This window comes from Arachis ipaensis, chromosome B6, assembly GCF_059453495.1.
Source record: "Arachis ipaensis isolate K30076 ecotype BB chromosome B6, ASM5945349v1, whole genome shotgun sequence".
Lineage (NCBI taxonomy): Eukaryota > Viridiplantae > Streptophyta > Magnoliopsida > Fabales > Fabaceae > Arachis > Arachis ipaensis.
Window position 1 is genome coordinate 26,393,073 of NC_142441.1, and position 21,422 is coordinate 26,414,494.

The 21,422-nt window shown below is 36.4% G+C and overlaps 1 protein-coding gene across 1 annotated transcript; it reads right to left on the minus strand.

Annotated features, from left to right (window-relative positions):
- Positions 1–10,509: 10,509 nt before the first annotated feature.
- On the minus strand, positions 10,510–18,179 carry LOC107647863 (Transducin family protein / WD-40 repeat family protein). The gene is made up of 15 exons (XM_016351911.3): positions 17,610–18,179; positions 16,702–16,863; positions 16,487–16,603; positions 16,320–16,404; positions 15,694–15,802; positions 15,523–15,590; positions 15,276–15,401; positions 14,108–15,177; positions 13,666–13,866; positions 13,493–13,553; positions 12,910–13,023; positions 12,506–12,619; positions 12,321–12,427; positions 11,368–11,431; positions 10,510–10,875 (listed from the first exon to the last, which is right to left on the minus strand). Exons 1-13 carry the CDS (start codon positions 17,678–17,680, stop codon positions 12,326–12,328), a joined length of 2,400 nt encoding a protein of 799 aa, XP_016207397.1. The 5' UTR covers positions 17,681–18,179; the 3' UTR covers positions 10,510–10,875; positions 11,368–11,431; positions 12,321–12,325.
- Positions 18,180–21,422: the final 3,243 nt, after the last annotated feature.

A 21,422-nucleotide genomic window follows, 5' to 3' on the forward strand; every position in this document is an offset into this window, starting at 1 on the left:
GAAGAGTGAAAGAATTTTTCTCTCTCAAAAGCCTTCCACTCCCCAAACACATACACATATACACATTCACTCCACTTCTTCATCTTCTCCTTCACCTCCCACCAAGAAAACCGAATCAATGAGGCGCAAAGTTATAGCCCAGAAATCTTCTGGAAGGAGAAAAAGTGACAAGAACAAGGAACCAAGCATGGAGGAAGAGGAAGAGGAATCTCATACATCACCTCTTCCATCACCACCGAAGAAGTCCACCCCTCATGCGTCTGGAAAAAGCTCTCAGAAAACCAAAGGTTTCGTGCTTCATGAGACCCGGGAACCCGCAAACCTTGGATCAATGGATTTCAAGAACAACTTTCATAAGCCACATTCTCATTTTGATCCTTCAAGGTTTTCTACATGTGCATTCTATGAATTCCATAAAGAGGTTTTGGAAAAGCGGCATCTGTGTCCCTTATACTTGGTGAATCTTGATTCTCTGGCCTCCAAAGGGATTGATTTGCATCCTCTGTTTGACAATCTCAAATGGTTTCCATTGCTCCTCATTCACAAAATGGTTTACCCAGGGTTGGTAAGACAGTTTTATGCGAAGCTGAGATTGATTGATGGTAGTCTTCACTCCTACGTGAAGCGTGTGCATATTACTCTGAATGCTGAGACCATTGGCTCTGCCCTTGGTTACACTAATGAAGGGCCGAGGGTTTATATGACTGACAAATGGTATGCACACGTTGGGGTCGCATACAAGCAAGTTCTTCATCAAATTTGTGAGAATCTGTCTGGACTAGACGGCACTGTTGCTACTCACAAGGCTCTTGGACCAACCAACTCCCTGCTGCACCGCATCATAACTCACATTCTTACCCCATAGAGTGGCTCTCATAACAGGATAACCGTATCTGATTGTCTCATAATATTTGCTCTCATTACTTCATCTTCTATTTCATTTAGCTATCTCATGATTAGACATATGTGGGAGTCTGTAAAGAGTACAAAAAAGGCTAATTTACCTTATGGAATGTTTCTCACGTGCATCTTTGAGTACTTTAAGGTAGATTTAACAAATGAGGATGTAGAGAACAAAGTCTCTATGATCAAAGGAGGCGGGGCTGTTAAAAAAGGGAAAGAAATCTATGGCTTCTGATGATGACTTTGAGAGCCGGCCAGAATCCTCAAAGGCGACCGATTCCCTAAGAGACATTCTCACAGAATTTTCAAACATGTCCGATCTCATGGTTCAATTTCATAAGTCTGCACGCAAACTTGCATATGAAAATGAGTCGGCCTAGAAGAAATGCCAAGAAAGGGTCGGTCTAATGCTTGAAAGCCTGGATGATGAAGTGGGTAGTGAAACAGGGGCCGAGGGATCTGACTTCAATCTCTCTAATGATTAAACTTATGTTTACTGTTTGATATTGGCACACTTAGGCTCAATTTGGTACTTTGTTTTGGCTTGTTTCTGTTGGAACAATAACTCTGTAATACTTTGTAGACACTTTTGGGTTATATTTTGCATATTATGCTTCCATGTTAAATCTTCTTGCAGGTGCACCTTTGATGACAAAAGGGGGAGAAAGTGCAAAAATTGAAATGAAAAACAGGAGATGAACAGGGGAACAGGGGATGAAATTTTTCTTTGAAAATTCATGATCACCTTTGTTAAAAGAATACATGTTGTTGACAATATTTGATGCATGTTGATAATTTATTTCACTGTGATTACTACTGCTGGAAATACATTTGGTTTATGATGTTTAGGAATGCATTTGTTTATATGAATGCCTAGTTGTTGAGTTATCTTGATGAACATGATGGCTTGATAACTTATTTTTGGCAGTTCCTTTAAACTGTGTAAAATATAATAGCTGCCATGTTTGATGTGATCATGTGTGTTTCAAAAAAATATTTTCCTTACCATAATCATATTGCTCTGATATCTTGATTGGAAAATATTTGAAAATCTTTTGAACAATTTTTTGTACTAAATTGATATGTATAAAGTTTGAACAAAAAATCAATTTATGATAATAAATAAGTTTTGTATATCATTCAAATCTGCTCATAAATCAAGCATTTAGCATCATGTAATGAATATGCTAAATAACATTGTTACTTGAAGCTTAATTAAATTGTTACAGGTTAGTGCTTTCTTTGGTAAAAAAATGGCATATATTAAGGGGGAGCCATGTAACAATTTGAAAGGGGGAAAAATACAAATCTTCAAAGGGAGTACTCTATACTCTAATTCTTTGATTTCCTTACATTTCAATTTTAATAATGTTTGTCATCAAGGGGGAGATTGATGAGTTTGGAAAACTCTAACTTAAATTAATGATGATCAAACATTATTAATAGCAAAATTATTAATCAATATATGTTTAATTAAAATAATTTTTGTTGTGCAGATTCCTTTATGGGCCGAACAAAAATATTAAAAGCAAGCCCATTGGAATAATTTTCTCTCAGCCTTGTTGAATGTTTCCCATACTATGTGGCTGAATTATTTGTTGTGTTTATTTGGGCCAGCTTTACTCATTATTGATATAAGCCCAAAATTGTCTCCAATGCATGATCCGAAAATAAATCCATCAAGAAAGCAAATGTTGCAATTTGCCTGATGCCTTCAACGGATCTCTTCTTCTAGCATGTGATGGAACTCAAAGTTTTATTTAGAAGAGTTAATATATGCATTGGAAACATAAATGAGAGAGAGAGAGAGAGAGCATGTGATGGAACTCAAAGTTTTATTTAGAAGAGTTAATATATGCATTGGAAACATAAATGAGAGAGAGAGAGAGAGAGTATGAGTGACATGATTGATTTATTGATGCAGCACGCCACTCAAGCAAGGGAAGTAAAAGCAACTTTTTTCCACTCAATTTGACTAATTCATTTAATTGCTTCTCTTTCATTTGTTTCTTCTCTCTCATTCTTTCTTCTCTTCGGTCATTACACAGCAGCCATGGAAGCTACATTGAGCTACCGAAAAGAAGGAAAGGCACGTCTAAAGACCATCACAATGATGGCAAGAAAACATAAAAAATGTAATGGCTGAGATTCTTATCACTTGTAGTAAGATTTTGTGATGAGATCTTAGCTTCTCCATACCAAAAATGGTTGAAGGAGATTCGGCCAACAAGGTGAAGATCCTTGGAGATGATGGCTTGTCTCTGCTTTTGGGTTCACTCATCACAGAAGGTAGCTAGGGTGACTACGTGAGGAAGGAAGCAAAAGTGGAGCAGATGAAGTCATCATCATCATGAAGCATCAAGGGCCAGAAATCCATCTTGGAGAGCAAGCCAAGGATGGAGAGCTCGGATTGATGAATATTGATGACCAAGGAAGGACTAGAGGTAATTGCATGGGTTATCTCTTCTCTCTCTCTGGCCGAACCGGTTCTGTTACTTGGAGAAGAAGAAGTTGGCTTGGTTTTTTGGCTTCAAATATGGAGGCTTCCCTCTTCTATAAAAAGGGAGAACAGCCACTGTTTGGAGCAAGGAGAAAGTGTGAGAGTGCAAATGCACAGGGTTCTCAGAGCTACCTGAGCTAACAGATTTCTCTTCTCCTTCAATGTATTCTGTTTTGTATTTTTCTGTTTAATTTTGTCATGTCTTGAGTCTCATGGAAAAAGACAAACAGTGAGGTTTGTATGAAAAAGCCATAGAGCGGAAAAAAGCAGAGAGTGCAAAATTAAAAGAAAAAGCCATAGATGTCCTTAGAGTTCCTTTGTTCATCTATGTTGTGTTTCATGATTCTGCGGGAATCCCCTTGTAAGTTGGGTTAGCACTTTACAGATTGTAATTAGGAAGATTATAGTGAAATTCCATCATGTTTGTGATGGAGACTGGATGTAGGCTGCACTGCACTTAGCAGCTGAACCAGGATATATCTGGGTGTAATTTTCTCTCTTCTCTACTCCATTTCTGTTTCTACTGCACAGGAGCAAAAACCAAAAATATCTCGTGTCAAGTGACGAGACAAAAAGAAAAGTCTCGTGGCTAGGGACGAGACAAAAGAAAAAGTCTCGTGGCTAGTGACAAGATAAAAAGATAAGAAGTTTTCAAAATTGGTTTCAAAGGTCAGGAAGTACCATCAAGCAAAAAGGGGGCTAAGATTCAACCCCCCCTTCTCTTAGCCACTGATAACCATCAGCTGTTACCACATCCATTAAATGCATATGCAGTTTATGATATGTAGATATACTGACTAAATAACGTAATGTTATCGCATCCACTATAGGGAAATACGTTTCTTCATAATCTATACCGGACTTTTGTGAAAAACCTTGTGCCACAAGTCGGGCTTTGTAGCGCACAACTTCATTTTTTTCATTTTGTTTTCTCACAAATACCCATCGGTATCCAACATGTTTTACATCTTCTGGTGTATGGACTACAGGTCCAAAGACTTCACGTTTTGCAAGTGAGTCTAGTTCAGCTTTCATGGCTTCTTTCCATTTTGGCCAATCAATCCTTTGTTGACATTCTTCGACTGATCTTGGTTCAAGATCCTTACTTTCATGCATGATATTTAGTGCCACATTATATGCAAATATTTCATTGACAATTCTCTTATTTCGGTCCCATTTCTCTCCTGTAAAGACGTAATTTATCGAGATCTCGTCATTTTCACAAATTTTAGGTACCTGAACGTCTTCTGGCGTTAAAATTATATCAGAATTTTGGACAACTGCAGGTGTCTCTACTATGTCTTTTCCAACAGGAATAGTATTTACCTCTTTTCGCTTTCGAGGATTTTTGTCTTTGGAACCGACAGGCCTGCCATGCTTTTGGCGTGTATTTGCTTCGGTGGCAATTTGTCAAACTGGGACATCAATTCAAATTGGGGCATTTTTCGCTGGTATATAAGATTTGATTATCCTCTGTGTATCGGAAAATGCATCAGGCAATTCATTTGCTATTCTTTGCAAATGTATAATCTTTTGAACTTCTAGTTCACATTGCCCTGATCGAGGATCTAAATGCATTAACGATGATGCATTCCAATTAAGTTCCTTTTCAGGAAGCTTATTCTCTTCCCCTATTGTTGGAAATTTTGATTTAATCAAAATGACAATCTGCAAATCGGCCTTTAAATACATCCCCAGTTTGTATCTCAAGATACCTCATTATAGAGGGAGAATCATATCCAACATATATCCCCAATTTTCTTTGGGGTCCCATTTTGGTGCGATTAGGTGGTGCAATGGAAACATATATCGCACACCCAAATATTCTTAAATGGGAAACATTTGGATGCTAGCCAAAAGCTAATTGCATAAGAGAGAACTGATGGTAACTCATTGGCCTCAAACGAATAAGTGCTGCGGCATGCAAAATAGCATGCCCCCAAACCGAGGTTGGGAGATTTGTTCTCATAAGCAAGGGTCTAGCAATTAATTGGAGGCGCTTAATAAGTGATTCTGCTAACCTATTTTGTGTGTGAATATGAGCTACTGGATATTCAACACTTATTCCATTAGCCATACAATAAGCATCAAAAGCTTGGGAAGTAAGTTCACCAGCATTATCAAGACGAATTGTTTTGATTAGATTTTCTGGAAATTGTGCTTTTAATCGAATAATTTGAGCCAGTAATCTCGCAAACGCCAGGTTGCGAGAAGATAATAAGCACACATGTGACCATCTCGAAGATACGTCTATCAGGACCATAAAATATCTAAAAGATCCACATAGTGGATGAATATGTCCACATATATCACCTTGAATCCTTTCTAGGAATTCAAGGGACTCAAATCCAATCTTTACTGGTGATGGCCTTAAAATTAACTTCCCTTGAGAACATGGAGCACAACAAAATTCACTAGTTTTAAGAATCTTCTGGTTCTTTAGTGAATGTCCATGGGAATTTTCAATAATTCTCCGCATCATGGTTGTTCCCGGATGACCCAATCGGTCGTGCCAAGTTATGAATTCATTTGGGCTAGTAAACTTCTGGTTTACAGTGGCATGTGATTCAATTGCACTAATCTTGGTATAATATAACCCAGATGTAAGTGAGGGCAACTTTTCTAATATAACCCTTTTATTTGAATCATGAGTTGTGATACATAAGTACTCATGACTTCCCTCATTCATAGTCTCAATCAAGGTTGCGAGAACCGAACCGGTCAATGAACCGGTGAAGTAACTGGTTCAATGGTTCAGAGGTTCAACCGGGGTTCAACCGGGGTTCAACCGGTTTAATTATATATACAATAAAAATATTAACAAATTTAAATACCTCAGTCAGATTTCAATATAAACAATATTTTCCCTCAAATCCAGCAACCCATAACCAACAAAACACCATCAATAACTCAAACCCAGCAACCAGAATCAACAAAGCAGACAAATCAGCAGAATCAACTCAGAATAAAAATCATTGCACAACTCAGAATAAAAAAATTTCAGCATTAATAATAAACAATGCATTGAAGCACTGCCTATACCACCATCAACAACTGAATAAGAAAAATCAAAATCATAGCATAACTTAGAATAAAAAAATTCCAGCATAAACAATGACCAATATAGTAAAGCACTGCCCATAACACCATCAACAACTGAATCACAAAAATCAAAATCATAGCATAACTCAGAATCAGAAAAATTCCAGCATAAATAACCAACAATGTAGTGAAGCATTGCCCAACTGAATCAGAAAAATCAGCAACCAGCAACTCATAAATCAAAATAAACAAAATTAACAAAATAACCGATGCAAGGTGACAAAGCGGCTAATACTCCGTAGCCGGGCAGAGAGAGACGTCGCCGTGTGAGAGACAGAGAGAAAGGACGTTGAGCTCCGACCCTTAGACATAGAGAAAACTCGAAGAGAGAGACGGACACTAACAAATCGAGCAGCGACGACGACAGAGCAGTCCTTCGCGGCGGCGATTCCAACAGCTCAGACTCGACGTCGAGGGGAGGTGACTATAATAGGTGTTGTTGACCTTGAAGAGAGCGACAGAGAGAGATCGCCGAAGAGACGACGACCGGCTGACGGCGATAAGAAGAGTAACGATCCGAAGAGACGGCGACAAGGAGAAGAACGATGAGAAGAGTGCGACGGTGGGATAGTGATGGTGCTGGGTTTAGGGTTTCTCAGAGACGGAGAGAAAGGGGAGGGGAGGGGAGGGGTGGGGTGGGGTAGGGTGGGGTGAGAAGACTGCGACGGTGGAAAATTGATGGCGGCTAGGTTTAGGGTTCTCAAAGACAGAGAGGGAGAGAAGGGGGAAGGGTGGGGTGGGTTAGGTATCTGTTGGGTTGGGTTTGGTTTTTTTTTATATATATATATTATAAAAAAACCGGTAACCCTGAAAAAACCCGGCCGGTTCTGACGGTTCACCGGTTAACTGCCGGTTCGGCCGGTTCTTAGCCCGGTTTTTTGCTGAACGGTTTTAGAGTACAACCGAACCGACCAGATGATCGGTTCTCGGTTAATCCGGTTGAACCGGCCGGTCCAGTTCGGTTTTCAGAACAATGGTCTCAATATGATATCCATTTCGGCGAATATCTTTAAAGCTCAACAAGTTTCTTCGAGACTTGGTAGACAACAGTGCATTATTTATTATGAATTTTGTTCTTCCGGGAAACAAAATTATAGCTCTTCCGGAGCCTTCAATCGCATTGCCTGAGCCAATAATAGTATTAACACATTCTTCTTTTGTCACCAGATGGGTAAAATATATATCACTTTTGAGAATAGTGTGCGAACTTGCACTATCCGCAAGGCATATATCTTCATTATATATCCTTGCCATTTTCTTCAAAGACAAATAATAATAAGATGAGTAGTATGCACAGTTAAATTGAATACTTGATCGGAATTATTTTTCTAAGAAACACTGTACATAAAAATAATGTCATATACTGAAATTTTATTTTAAAACTTGACACATTTAATGATTTCAAAATTCATGAACATTAATATTTCATTATTTATATGCATCATATTTGAAACTCAAATATATAGAAAATAAAACTTAACAATAAGTTCTTTACATTATTTATTTACATGGATACATAACAATCCCACATTTTAAACTATTCCATCATTGATCAAATGACCAATATTTCCTTCAGGATCCTCAAAGAAATCAGATATATCATAATGAGTGGTGGAATTTTCAACATCATTTGAAACAAAATTTGTTTCTTTTTCTTTGTCATCATTTTTCAAAGATGCTTGGTAAAGATCGACTAGGTTCCTTGGGGTACGACAGGTACGTGACCAATGGCCCTTTCCACCACAACAGAAATACTTATCCTCTGTTGATTTATTTTGCCCAGAATTTCTTTCTTTATCCTACTTCTGGTGAGATCCTCTCTTTTAAATATAATTCCTTTTCCTTCCATAATTTTTCTTGTTATTAAAACCTTGCCATTTACCTCTTCTGAGGTAATTTGTCGCATTTACTTCAGGAAATGGGGCGGCGCCAGCTGGGCGCGCTTCATGATTTTTCAAGAGCAACTCATTGTTGCGTTCAGCAACAAGAAGGCAAGAAATTAACTCAGAATATTTTTTAAATCCTTTTTCTCGATACTGCCGCTGCAAGAGCACATTCGAGGCATGGAAGGTCGAGAAAATTTTCTCTAACATATCATGATCAGTTATCTTTTTCCCACATAATTTCATTCGTGAGGTGATTCGAAACATTGCAGAATTATATTCATTTATGGATTTAAAATCCTGCAAACGCAAGTGCGTCCACTCATATCGAGTTTGAGGAAGTATCACCGTTTTTTTATGATTATACCTTTCATCAAGGTCTTTCCACATATCTGCAGGATCTTTTAATGTGAGGTATTAATTTTTCAATCCTTCGTCAAGATGACGACGAAGGAAAATCATGGCCTTGGCTTTATCTTTCTGTGATGCATTATTTTCAGCCTTAATGATATCTCCAAGATCCATTGAATCAAGATGAATTTCAGCATCTAATATCCATGATAAATAATTGTTTCCAGATATATCAAGAGCATTGAATTCAAGATGAGAGAGCTTTGACATAATGAAAATTTGTTACCCGAGTCTTCCTAAAAATTTAATCAGAATCTCGTGCTGATAACGTATTTTAGAATAACTAAATAAATAAGGAAGAAGTAACAAATATAAAATATGAAAATATAATTAGATAACTCAAGTAGTAATATTCACTAGAATTACTATATCAATATAGTAGACATAATTAATATATTTAATAATATTAAAGTATATAAGAAAGAGAATAGTATGAAAGAGAGAGAATAGTATAAGAGAGAGACTATTGTTTTATTGCTTGTACGAAGTTGAAACTACATTTCACTATTTATAGAGGTTACATGCTTGCTTTTTCAAAACCTCTTTAATGCCATTCATTTTAGAGAATGTAAACCGCCCACAATAAATGGGCATCCACGTTATAACCTTATCACAATAATTTTTACTCTTCTAACATAATTTTTTTTACATATTCAATCAACTCACCTAGACCCTACACCCACCGTACACAGAGATCCCATATACTTTGTTTGGATATTAAAAAAAAAGAAAAATCAAAGGAAAAAAATAAAAGTATTTGTGTATTATTTGGATGAAAAAAAATTGATGAAAAAAATAAAAAAATATTTATTTTGTTAGATGAAAAGAAAAATAAAAAAAATTATAATAGTATAAAATTATATTAATATTCTTGTTATAAAATAAAGTATAAATATTTTTATTTATTTATATTTTATAAATATTATAATTTTATATATTTAATTTAAATTAGTTATCTAATACATATAATGTTTAAATATGAATCTCTATTATAATAATATAATATATAAACTACGTTTATATTAATAATTATTAATAATAATATAACCAAGAGTAGCATTAGAAATACAAAAAATATAACTGTTTTTTTGTTTTTTTACTAGTGATATAAAGAAATTTTTTTTAATGGAATCCACAATTCAAACAGGGAAAAAATACTACTCTATTCATTTTTTTTTTTTTTTGCATCCTTTCTTTTTTCTCTCATTTTTTCTCCAACCATAGTGGTAATGTAGGTAGGTTTTCTTTTAAGGGTTTAGGATTGTTCATTCAGGGTAAGGTTAGAATTCATTTTATATGGTTTAAGATTTTGGTATTCAATTTTTAGGGTTGACCCATTATAACCAAGATGAAGAGGACAATTTTTTTCCCCAATGAAGAGGAAAAGGGCAACTAGAACTAGGGCACCGTGTGCCGTACTTCATCCACCACTTCTATTATCTGATAATAATTCATGAAACGCATGCCAAGTCATGTCCTTGTCAAATATTATTTTACCATCACGTATCTATCTATCTGGAGAAATACTAATTTGTGCAAGAACAAACCTTGATTAATTAATCTAACATGCCAGTCACATGAATATTTATAATGTTACGTATTTCTTTGTGCAAGTGTATACCATGAACAAATAATTAGGATTTACTTCTCTTACCTATCACACAAAGTGGATATTAACTCACTTTAAACTCCAAATATTTGCTAAGCTAATTTGAGAAATGGTAAAATACCCAAATGCATGGCACCATTATACTACAGCTTTAGGATTACCCAAAGGACAAAATAGTCCATTTTTTGGGGGAGGGGTACCACTAAATTTGTTCCACAGATGTAAGAAATGAAAAAGCCTCAGTTATGGGCTGGAAGGAGGAGGACCAAAGAGAAAAAGGGGAAAAGAGAAGAAATACAAACTAACAACGGATTAATATTAGTACATATTCATACATGGATAATACAAAAATATACATTTGTATTAGCAAGGAAGATTGGAAATTCCAGCGCCAGGTTGCATTTGCTCACTGCTCAGCATTCAACATAGTCTTAACAAGTGTGTAGTATTATCACCAGCAGAGACAGCTGAATGGAATAAGACATATTTCAAAACTTCGGCAAATCAAAGGAAGGACAATTCTATGGAAAGTATATCCCTCAAGAGGTTGAGCTTTAATCGGGTGAAAAACTGCTTTCATATCTAAAGCTAAGTCCTACTTTTGTTTCCAACATTTGAAACGTCTTATTTTTGTCCCAAACATTTTATTTTATCCTATTTTTCACTTTTGGTCAAAATTAAATTTTTTTCCTACCAGAAAATCACTACAACTACCACCAGTCACCACAATTATGATTGTTATAAGATGATAATGGAGAAAATGAGTATTTTTAGGGGGGGGTTAAAAAAATTTAACCAGAGGATAAAAATAAAACAAGATGTTTGGGACAGATAGATATTTCAAACATTGGAACGAAACTAGGACTTAACCCAAACATTAGACATTAAATCAGTATTTTACCCTTTATATTAACATGAATGCAACTGAAGGAATGAGGAAGTTAGGGTAGAAGGCTTACCATCTGAGTAGTACAGATGATGGAAGCCGGATGCTGAATTTAATCTCCGATGACATGTCTAAACCTACAATCATATAGTAACTTTGTAAGGATAAATAAAACAAATGTCAATTATTGTGATCCAAATGCGCATTAATATAAAGGAGTTGCTATGAAAAGAAAACCAAATATGTTTGTGAAATTTACTGATATAAATAAGGTCATCAGAATACGCTTAAAGACATGAGAAGACAATGCAAGAAGAAAGAAGTAAGGATCATTATTTCCAATTATGTTACTCAGTTGAGTGGTTGAGCCAAAAGCAAATAATATTAGGTAGCAGTGTCCAACTGATCCCTGTTTAACCTAATTCTGTCTAAAACATTCTAGCATGTTCTAACCAAATGAAGCACACAACAGACCATATCTTTCAAACTACATAGAAAAACCCACTTTTCAACCCCTGAAAAGGATGCAGTCATGCAACCCAATCGTGCAAAAACCAATTACTATATAGTTTTTAGGCTACCATATGTATTCAGTATTTGTAACCAAAACGGAAAAGTAAACCTAAAGTAATCAACAATCTTATATCACTCCAAGAAAGGGAAGGGATGACCAAATATTGATTTGTACTTATCGGAGAATATAATGAAAATAATTGGTTGTGGATTTCCTAATTAAAAACATTTTGGACTTCAAACATTTTAATTCATTTTCAAAACAGAAGTAAGACAGTGATGGCTGTTCGACCTGACCAACAAAAATGATGTTTTTTTTTAAGAATATTGTGTTAGAATCAGCAGTTATGGAAATCATGCATAACTGTAATAGTGTAATCTGACATTAATTTAGTTCCCATCAAACATTTATATCCATAAAATGCAAAAACTCAATCGAAAAATGGCAAAGTGTACATGACTCTTGTAGGTGTCTAATTAGCACTACAATCCCTAAAGGAAGTAATATATAACCTTGCTCATTGACTGATTCCAATGATGGTCTCATCAGGAAAGTAACTCGGTCCCGTGCCATTCGCAGCATGAGCACCATCATACTGGAGGATCCTAAGCTTTCCTTCCTGAAACCACAAAAAATGTTATCGGAAAAAAAATGCAAATGAAAGCATACTACATTGATCTCCCCAGCAAATGCATACCTTTGTTCCATAAACTAATCCTCCCCCGGCAAAAGGATGAAAGCAAGCCACATTAACCTCATCTTCTGCACTAGGAAGCACCCTAACAAGTTCCATATCCGACACTCTATATACCTAATAGATAAAGCAAATTCAGAGAATGAATTTCATATTTAAAATGATTTTAACAAATAGGGGGAATATAGGATAACTAGCATCAATCTGTATCAGTCCATAAATTGAGCAGAGTTGAGACTTCAGAATGGTCCCAGAAAAGGTAAAATATAAATTTTATGTACCAAAACAATGGTCACTTCATAAGCAAAGCTATGGACTGCAACAACTGGTGAATGGGGTATTTCCTAATTGGAAGCAACTCAGATGAGAAAAGCCTATAGACTGAGATGAGTGGAAACGCATTTTACCTCTAATACTGTATATATAGGTAACGTCGTTTCTCCATCAATTACAATGCTTTTAAGAAGAGAACCATGACGTCGACCATAGGCAAGTAGTATGTGCTCAGACGTAGGTGAGAACTACACAAGGAAAAGCAATTGCATAAATTTTACTCCATGATATAAAGGCATTCCAAATTTTAGTTAATCAACTCAAGTGACAGAAGTAACTAATATTTAAAGAAATTCACATGTAAGAATACACTTAAACAAAACAATAAAGAAATACATTTTGTGCAAAAACACATCAGGAAGAAGGGGCCCATCTATTTGTGCACACAACACAGATATCAAACCAGACGTACAGGTGCATAGAGAATGTTAAAAACTTAACAATTATCATGAACACAAGGATGTACAAAACGCAGTAGAGATGAGAAATACTAATGTCATGGTGACAATTGAAAGCCACACAATCTACCCCTCCCCAGCTGTCAAAAAATGCAGTACCAATCTATACCATAATTCAATTAAATAGCTGACAAGAAACCTGTCTACATTTATAGATTATGAAAAATACATTAGAAACATGATAAAGTAACCAACTAACCTGAATTGATGTCAGACAGTGTGCGGCTCTGATTGCTCGTGAAGCAAGCACCATTCCAAATCTATTTGACAAAAGCAGATGACAAAATTATGTTGAAATTTAATGGACTGACTTGAATGTGCAAGAAATATAGAGAAAGCTGGGAAGCAATAATTGAAGAAAGTGAACCATACGTTGCCTCCTCTAAGGAATATATCCGCAGCTCGTACATTACTTGGTGTGCTGATATTGGATGACGAGTTGGTGATGTTGCAATACCAGGCTCTTGCTGTACTGGCGTTTGCAATCCAGGTTCAGCTTCTATATGTGGGAGCATACATGCAACACAGGCAGCTAAGAATCTACCACACGGCGAAAAATGGGCACCCATTTCACTACAAACACAATCATGAATTGAAAATATAAGTACCATTTAATTCAGAAGTCCAGATATTTCTGGTGAAAAGATTAAGTAATTTTTTTGGGTACTTAAAATTTAAGTTTGATAACATTGCCGTGAAATATTAAGTTCCTAATGATTAAAAGAGGCCCCGTTAAAAAGAAAAACAAGAAAACAGAAAACACAGCAATTAACTTCGACATATATATTTACCACATGTTGGAGGAAATACAAACCTGCAAAGGACAGCATGCGGTATAGTCAGACGGCATCTGTCAGCATTTAATGGAGCACAGGGATTTTTTATGTCATGCGACCATACTCTTAACTTCACGGTGCAAGGCAACTCTGCAGCCGTCACAGCAGTCATTGACGTGGCAAGTTCTGACTGGATTCGACTTATAATGGTTTGAATATCAGACCCATCATGTGGGGTACTAGCAGAGCTAGCAAGATTTCCAGATTCAGATACAGGTATACGGTATTGTGAAAAATGATTCCGTAAACCTGATCTAACAGAAGATCCAGGGATGGCAATGCCAGACGACATTCCTATATCTGCATTAGAAGTGGGATGGTTAGAGCTCAATGTGGAAGAACCAATATGTTGGCCTACACTGTCACGACTAACACCCATGTTAGGAAGCATTGAGGGACCACCAACTTGACTTTGACCCATTAACCATCCTTGCAGAAAAGGTAGCTCCCATCCACTTGGGTCTCTTGCAGGAAAGAACTGAGGAAATTGACCAAACTCTGGAAGAACCTCACGATTGTTATTTTGTCTAGACAATCCATGTAACACCCCGTTAAGAGAATAGGCATTTGTATAGTTTCCATGTTGGGATCCTTCAGCACGTTCAGTTTCATCAGTGTCCATACCATCCATTCTGAGGTTACTGATTCCAATACCCATTCCATTTGAGAAAGTAGCATGAGCTTGATATTCTGTACCAGTTTGAGAGCTAGTGGGCATCTCGGAGAATGTTTCCATGGGAGACACTGTAGTATTGTATTGCTCGGTTGCATGTGGGTCCGTTTGAAACTGCCCTGTCGCAGAAGATTCAATTTGCATGCTACTGGAGCCAACATCAGGACTAATGTGCAGGACTTCTGGTCTTGACTCATCTACAGGATATGGTGGCATGAAGAGGAAAGGTAATGACACGTAGGGTAGTTCACTTGATAAACTAGCATTTTCCTTGGGATGAATATTTGTGACGAAAACAGCAGGCGGGGGATATTGTAAATAACCAAGTGATGTTGCCTCTGTCATTGATGAATCTGAGGAATCTAGATCATTGACCTAGCAAGCAACTCAAACATGTTAAAACAAGAAAAATCCTAAATTAATACACTGAGTAGCATATGTATCTAAGCAACCAAATATGTCAGTTCATTCACCTCGGCAGTTAAGAGATATGGTGCAGCATGTGGGTGAAAATGCACGGCTCGTAGTGAGCGCCTTGTCTTCAACACAAACACGGGTGATGCTGCTTCACCTTTCTTATTATAGTGCCATATATACAGCTGACAAGGTATTCCAGAACAAAATGCAACAACTTCAGGGGGACGGCTTGCAAGGAAACCGTGCAAAAACTCATTATAGATGGGAACAACATAGGAAATTAAAGAGGAAAAAGAATCATACCTTGTGTCCTGATGCAACGGCAATTATTTCCCCCTTGGCATGAAAAGCAATGGATGCAATGGGTCGATCTGTAACATACACCCAATTAATTCACATGAGAGACAATACAATAAATTAAGAGAAAAGAACAACCAAAAAGAAGGAAAAAAAAAACATTCATAGTAAGCGTACAGAAATGATGAGATATTATGCACTCTGATGTGTTAGCGTCCCATAAACGAACTACTTGATCCAAGCTACCACTGGCAAGTATTTGTGGATGCAATGGATGGAACCTAACCTGCAGGAAGCACATAATTAAAATTGGAGAATATACAGCAGTGCATCCTAAATGTAAACCTTATTGTAGAAGGAGAGGGCATAAATTGGTCACACACAAAAATTCCACATCAAGCAAAATAAAAGCATCTATCATTGAATTGACAACCGTCAATTTGCGTCTGCACTAAGCAAGCATTGCATGTATACTAGTGCTCGCATATATAAATGCAATTCGACCTTGGATGGAAATTTGACTTCAAACTAACAACTACTAACCACTTGAACAAATTATTCAAATACAAGTTTAGGATACAATATTCAGTAAGCAATTAGAAAACCACACAATTTGAACAGCAGCCCATGGTTTTGATGGATAATAATGAAAACTTGGTGCTGAATTCCATAGAATTGTCACTTCCTAAATGCATACATTATCAAAATTCATGCTAGAGGATTCATTTTATACAATAAGCACCAAAAGAAATTAAAGACATAGATCCAATAAATGACTATGAAAAGCCAGATTACAAGCTTACCACCCAAGGCGTCCTTCTATGACCAATTAGCACCTTTAAGCAACTCCCAGTTTCACAATCAATTATCTTTACTGTGTGGTCACCGCTGTACATGACAAACAAACAAATTCAATCACAACAGAGTCTTAAATTAAATTTGGTAAACAGATGAACTAGTTATAACTTACTGTGTTGATGCAAGCACTTTTCCATCTGAACTAAATGCTGCTGCAATAGTAGACCTTGGGGGAGGCAACAAAGGGCAATACTTGGCTGACAAATGCCGCAATGACTCGGCTTCAACCCTGATTAACATTGTTAGATATGTTGGTCCACAAAATTGACCTTCCATGAAGAGTGCAAAAGAAATTCATTAACTTTTAGATTGAAGAACTACGAGTACCATGATAGGAGACCACGCCTAGCATCTCTTGCTACTTCATTTTTAGGACGGGAACTAGAACCAGATTTTGATTTAGATGCTTCTCCCCAGTTCCATTTTGCCACGTGTTTCGTTCTAGGCGAGATCTCTCTCCGCACTAGCAAACTAAATACGTTGCTACCACTGATGAATTTGGACACATCAAATGACAGAAATGTTTTAGAGAGAAGTATTAGACTTCATATGCAATATGAAGTGGTTGGGTTGATATTCAGCATCAGCAATTCATACCAATGCAAAGCACAGTGTTTGTGGGCATGATATTTCAATAGAAGTAAGAAAATTTTGACAAAATATTGTATTCTTTAATCTTCTCCAGATAATGCAGAAACACCCTAGGAAACAACCATACGGCCAATTATTTGTGATCAACTTAAGTCATTCAATCTGCTTCCAATCACCCAATTGTCTATAGCCAATATCCATACTACAATCACACATTACTATTATCGATCTCAGCACCCAGTTAATTTCACACTTCAAGATCCAGCTAGAAAACTAAGTAGCAGCCAGAAACAACTAAAAACACGCACATCAGGCAGAATTTCAGCTGACTCAAATCACAACTACAACATTACATTGTTCCAAAACTCCCAATACCTAGAATTATCCAAAAACGGCACAGGCACAAAACAAAGACAAAGAGCGGCAATCAATAATGACAAAAAATGCAAATTTTCTCAAATTTTCATCCAAATCAAGGAACCCAAGAATTCAGAATCCCGAATTCCGTTCCGTCTCATGGGTTAATTGAAAAATCAAAGCCCAATTTGACTAAAAGCAAACAAAAAAAATCTAAGCAAAAGCAAACCGATGCGAAAAGGAGGACGGCGATAATCACCACAGAAAAAAAAATTGTAAATCCTTGCCTGCTATTAGATTTATGAGACGATGAGGATGGAAGCGATGCGTGATCACGAACCCTGGGAAGCCCCGTCATTCTTTCTTCTTCTGTGAGGAACCAAAATTCATAGAAATTCTCGAGATTGACGACGACAACAAGAAGAACGCGGAAATAAAAAACAAGAAAATAAAAAGATCCAATCTGAAATAACGAGAGATCTTAATGCAAGCAAAGAGGATATTTATGATTATGATGTTTCCGGTGAGTTTATTTTTTCCCCAAATCGAACAAAAACAACCCTCACAGGCACCGCCTCTCTAGTTTCTCTCTCATCTCTCAATTTTCTCTCTCCTCTCGCTATGTCGCGTCGTGGGGCTTTTAATTCAGAGCCTCCGTGTTTGATTTTCAAAGGGGGCACACACACAGAAGAAAGACCCTAAGGAGACGACGGTAAAAACGAATTCGTGTGCTTTTCGGGGTCAAATTCGAATTTCCAAGAGTTTTGTGGAGGGGCTTGTGGAGATGAGAAGTTGCGAGGGTGTGTCTGCAAGGGTAGGCGTTGTTTTATGCTTTTGTTGTTGTGATGGATAAGAATGAATGCTTTGAAGAAGGGACAAGATCCCTAGATGTGGAGCGTTGGATTTTGAGGGAGCATAAGGATTTGGGAAAACCTAGATGAAAACATGAGAATAAGCCGTTCGTTTATTACCTAGGTCCATCGATCACCCTCGTATTAATTTCTTTCCTTATTTGTCTATCACCTATTGTTTGAAAATCCCTTGAAATTAGAAATTGAATTCAATTTCAATATTTGAAACAAATATTTCAAATAACTTAGGTGAAATTTAATTTAATTTTATTATTTTTTGTCAAACTTAATTTCAACTCAAATAAGCTATGAAATAAGAATACTTCGATGAGTTGCTGTATCGACGTGTCAGACACATTCTGAATACGACGCACATAGACACTCGTCTGACACGCGTGTTTTCCGTGTCTAAACATGTTCTGTTTAAAAAAATAAAACAAATTATTGGACACAGTCCGGCCACAACCGGGACACACATGACACAGCCCAAAAATTAAACTTTAGTGATTTTTAGGTTTTACAAAAGTGAGACAATAAAACCTAATTCCCTAATTTTTTCCCTTCCACCGTCCTACCCTCTTTGGCTCCACACCTACTCACTCTCTCCTCGTCACTACCAGTCTGCCACCACCTCCATTCGTCGCCGCCACCTCCAGTCGTCGTCGCCGTATGAGTGTTAGTCGTCAATCTCCACAACTCTTATCGTCGTCGCCACTTCTACCGTGCTCGTCGTCGTTGCTCCCTGTTCACTGGTGCTCGCTGCCTATTCATCGCCTATCCAGCCATCTGCCTGTTCTATTCCAAATAAGAGAGAATATTTTTCTATGGTTTAATTTTTGGTTCTGTATATGTTTCTCCATGGTTTAATTCTTGGTTCTATATACTCTTCTTTAATCACTTTATATGAATATCTAAGATCAAATAAACAAGTCTGCAACCATCTTCATCTTCTTGTTGTGAAAGAAATTGGATCACTTATTCTTTTACACATTCCCTAAAAAGAAACAAGTTGAAAAACTCCACAATACAATAAAGGAGAAATTATGATGTAGGATATTGATGGAAATGTTTTTTCACCAATTGATGAAGAAAATAGTGTTCTTAAAGTTGCTCACCTTTTTTTGATGAATCGGAGTTGGAAAGAGTGGCTTTTTCTAATGATGAAGATATTAACCATATATGATAGAGAAATAATATGACTTTAGATAACTTTTTTTTGTACATGTGATGTACAAAATTCTTACTATCTCTATTAAGACATAGGAGTTTATGATTTTATCTTTTAAATACCTATACACTTTAGGAAGAAATGCATATTATATGGGTTGTTTTTGAAAATACTTATTGATTTAATATTAATGAATATATTATATTATTAATATATGCGTGTCCCCGTGTCCGACAACTTTTTAGAATTCGCGTGTCACCATATCACGTGTCGTGTCATGTCCCATGTCTGTGTCTGTGTTTCATAGCAAATAAATCTGATTTAAAATTTTATTTTATTAGAATTTCACTTAAAACTTAAAATGTTTAAAATATCTTTATAATATAATTACTTTTATTTTAATTTGTTTATTCACTTTTTTTAATGTCTTTCACTTTTTTATTCAATTAAAACTTAAAACTTAAAAACTTAAAATACTCTCACCACCTTTATTCTCCTCTCTTCTCTTTTTCTGAACTCATTTAATATAATATATACTTATTTTTTTAAAAGTCTACTATGTAAATCTAAAAAAGTATCCACATGTGTTTAACTTAGATTAATGACACTAAACATTTGCCAATACGTCTGAATATTTCAAGTGAATTTGTGTCAATCATGACACTAGTAAAAAGTGGCATAATTTTGTTCCATTTTAATAACATAAATTAGTTGCTATAATTTACTATCATTAGACTACTCAACAAGTTGTTTCTTGATAGATTCTATCTTCATGATACTTCTGATCCTGTGAATAGGCCAAGTGAGTGTTGGGTGCGTCATTGGTAGGGATGGCAACGGGTCCTTATGGGGCGGGACATGCCCCCGCTCCCCACCCCCCCCCCCATAGTCCGTCCTTGTCCCCACGACAGGTAACGGAGACTCTGTATTCGCCAGGGATTGAGGTATCTGCGAATATCCACGGATTTTTAAGAAAATTGTAAAAACATTAAAAAAATAGAAAAATTAAAAAATAAAAGATAATTAACATTTAACATATTCCAAACCCTAAATTCAGTATTATAATCCAATGTCCCAATTTTTCAGTAAGAATTCAAACTCTAAACCCTAAATCCTGATTTCGACCCGTATTCTGATTCCTCCCATTAGTGCAATCCTTAGCAATGTGTCCAGGTAGTCCACAATTAAAACATAAACCTCTTCTTTTCGCCTAGTGAAATTGGTTATAGGTAGTCCTTTTGAAATTTTCTTAACCCTAAAGATGTTGAGGGGCACGTCCACCCTTCTTGAAGTTCTGGCCTCTTGGTGGAAGATACTTTTCACGATATCTATTACTGGTACCAACACGAGTATCTCTCGCCAAAGTTGTCTTCTTGGCATAGTCCTCCACAACTCTTGCCTTGTTCACCAATTCGGAAAATCTCTGAATCTCTAATGGAGCTACAACACTCATGGTGTTCTCCTTAAGCCCTCCTTGATATTTGATGCATTTCCAACTCTCATAGGACTCAGGGGCATCCTGACATATCCTGCAGAACTGATGTGGTTTTTTACACTACAAACTACCAGCAAGTGTACCGGATCGTACCAAGTAATAAACTCACGGTGAGTAGTATCGATCCCACGAGGATTAAGCAAGTAATAGTCAATCGATTATTCTAGTTAGACAGTCACAATTTAAGGTTTTGAAAACTTTAACATAAACAACAATGTAACAAAAGCAAACATTGAAAGATAATATTATTAAATGAGTTAAGATTTTAGAGATGTTAAAACTTCCAGATTAATATTTTTTACTTTCCACGTTGATCATGAAAAGATACATCCATGGCAAACCATTGATAATCAAACCCTAATTTCTTTGTGATTTAATTTCTCTTTAACCTATTTAATCACTAATCCCTTAGTCAATTACTTAAGAAAAGAGTTAAAGCACGTTCATTGATTTATCCACCACACAATTCATAAGAATCTCCCTTAGTTGATTCGATGTCACATATTGGTGCGGAATTTCTAACCACAAACTAACCGGCAAGTGCACCGGGTCGTACCAAGTAATACCTCAGGTGAGTGAGGGTCGA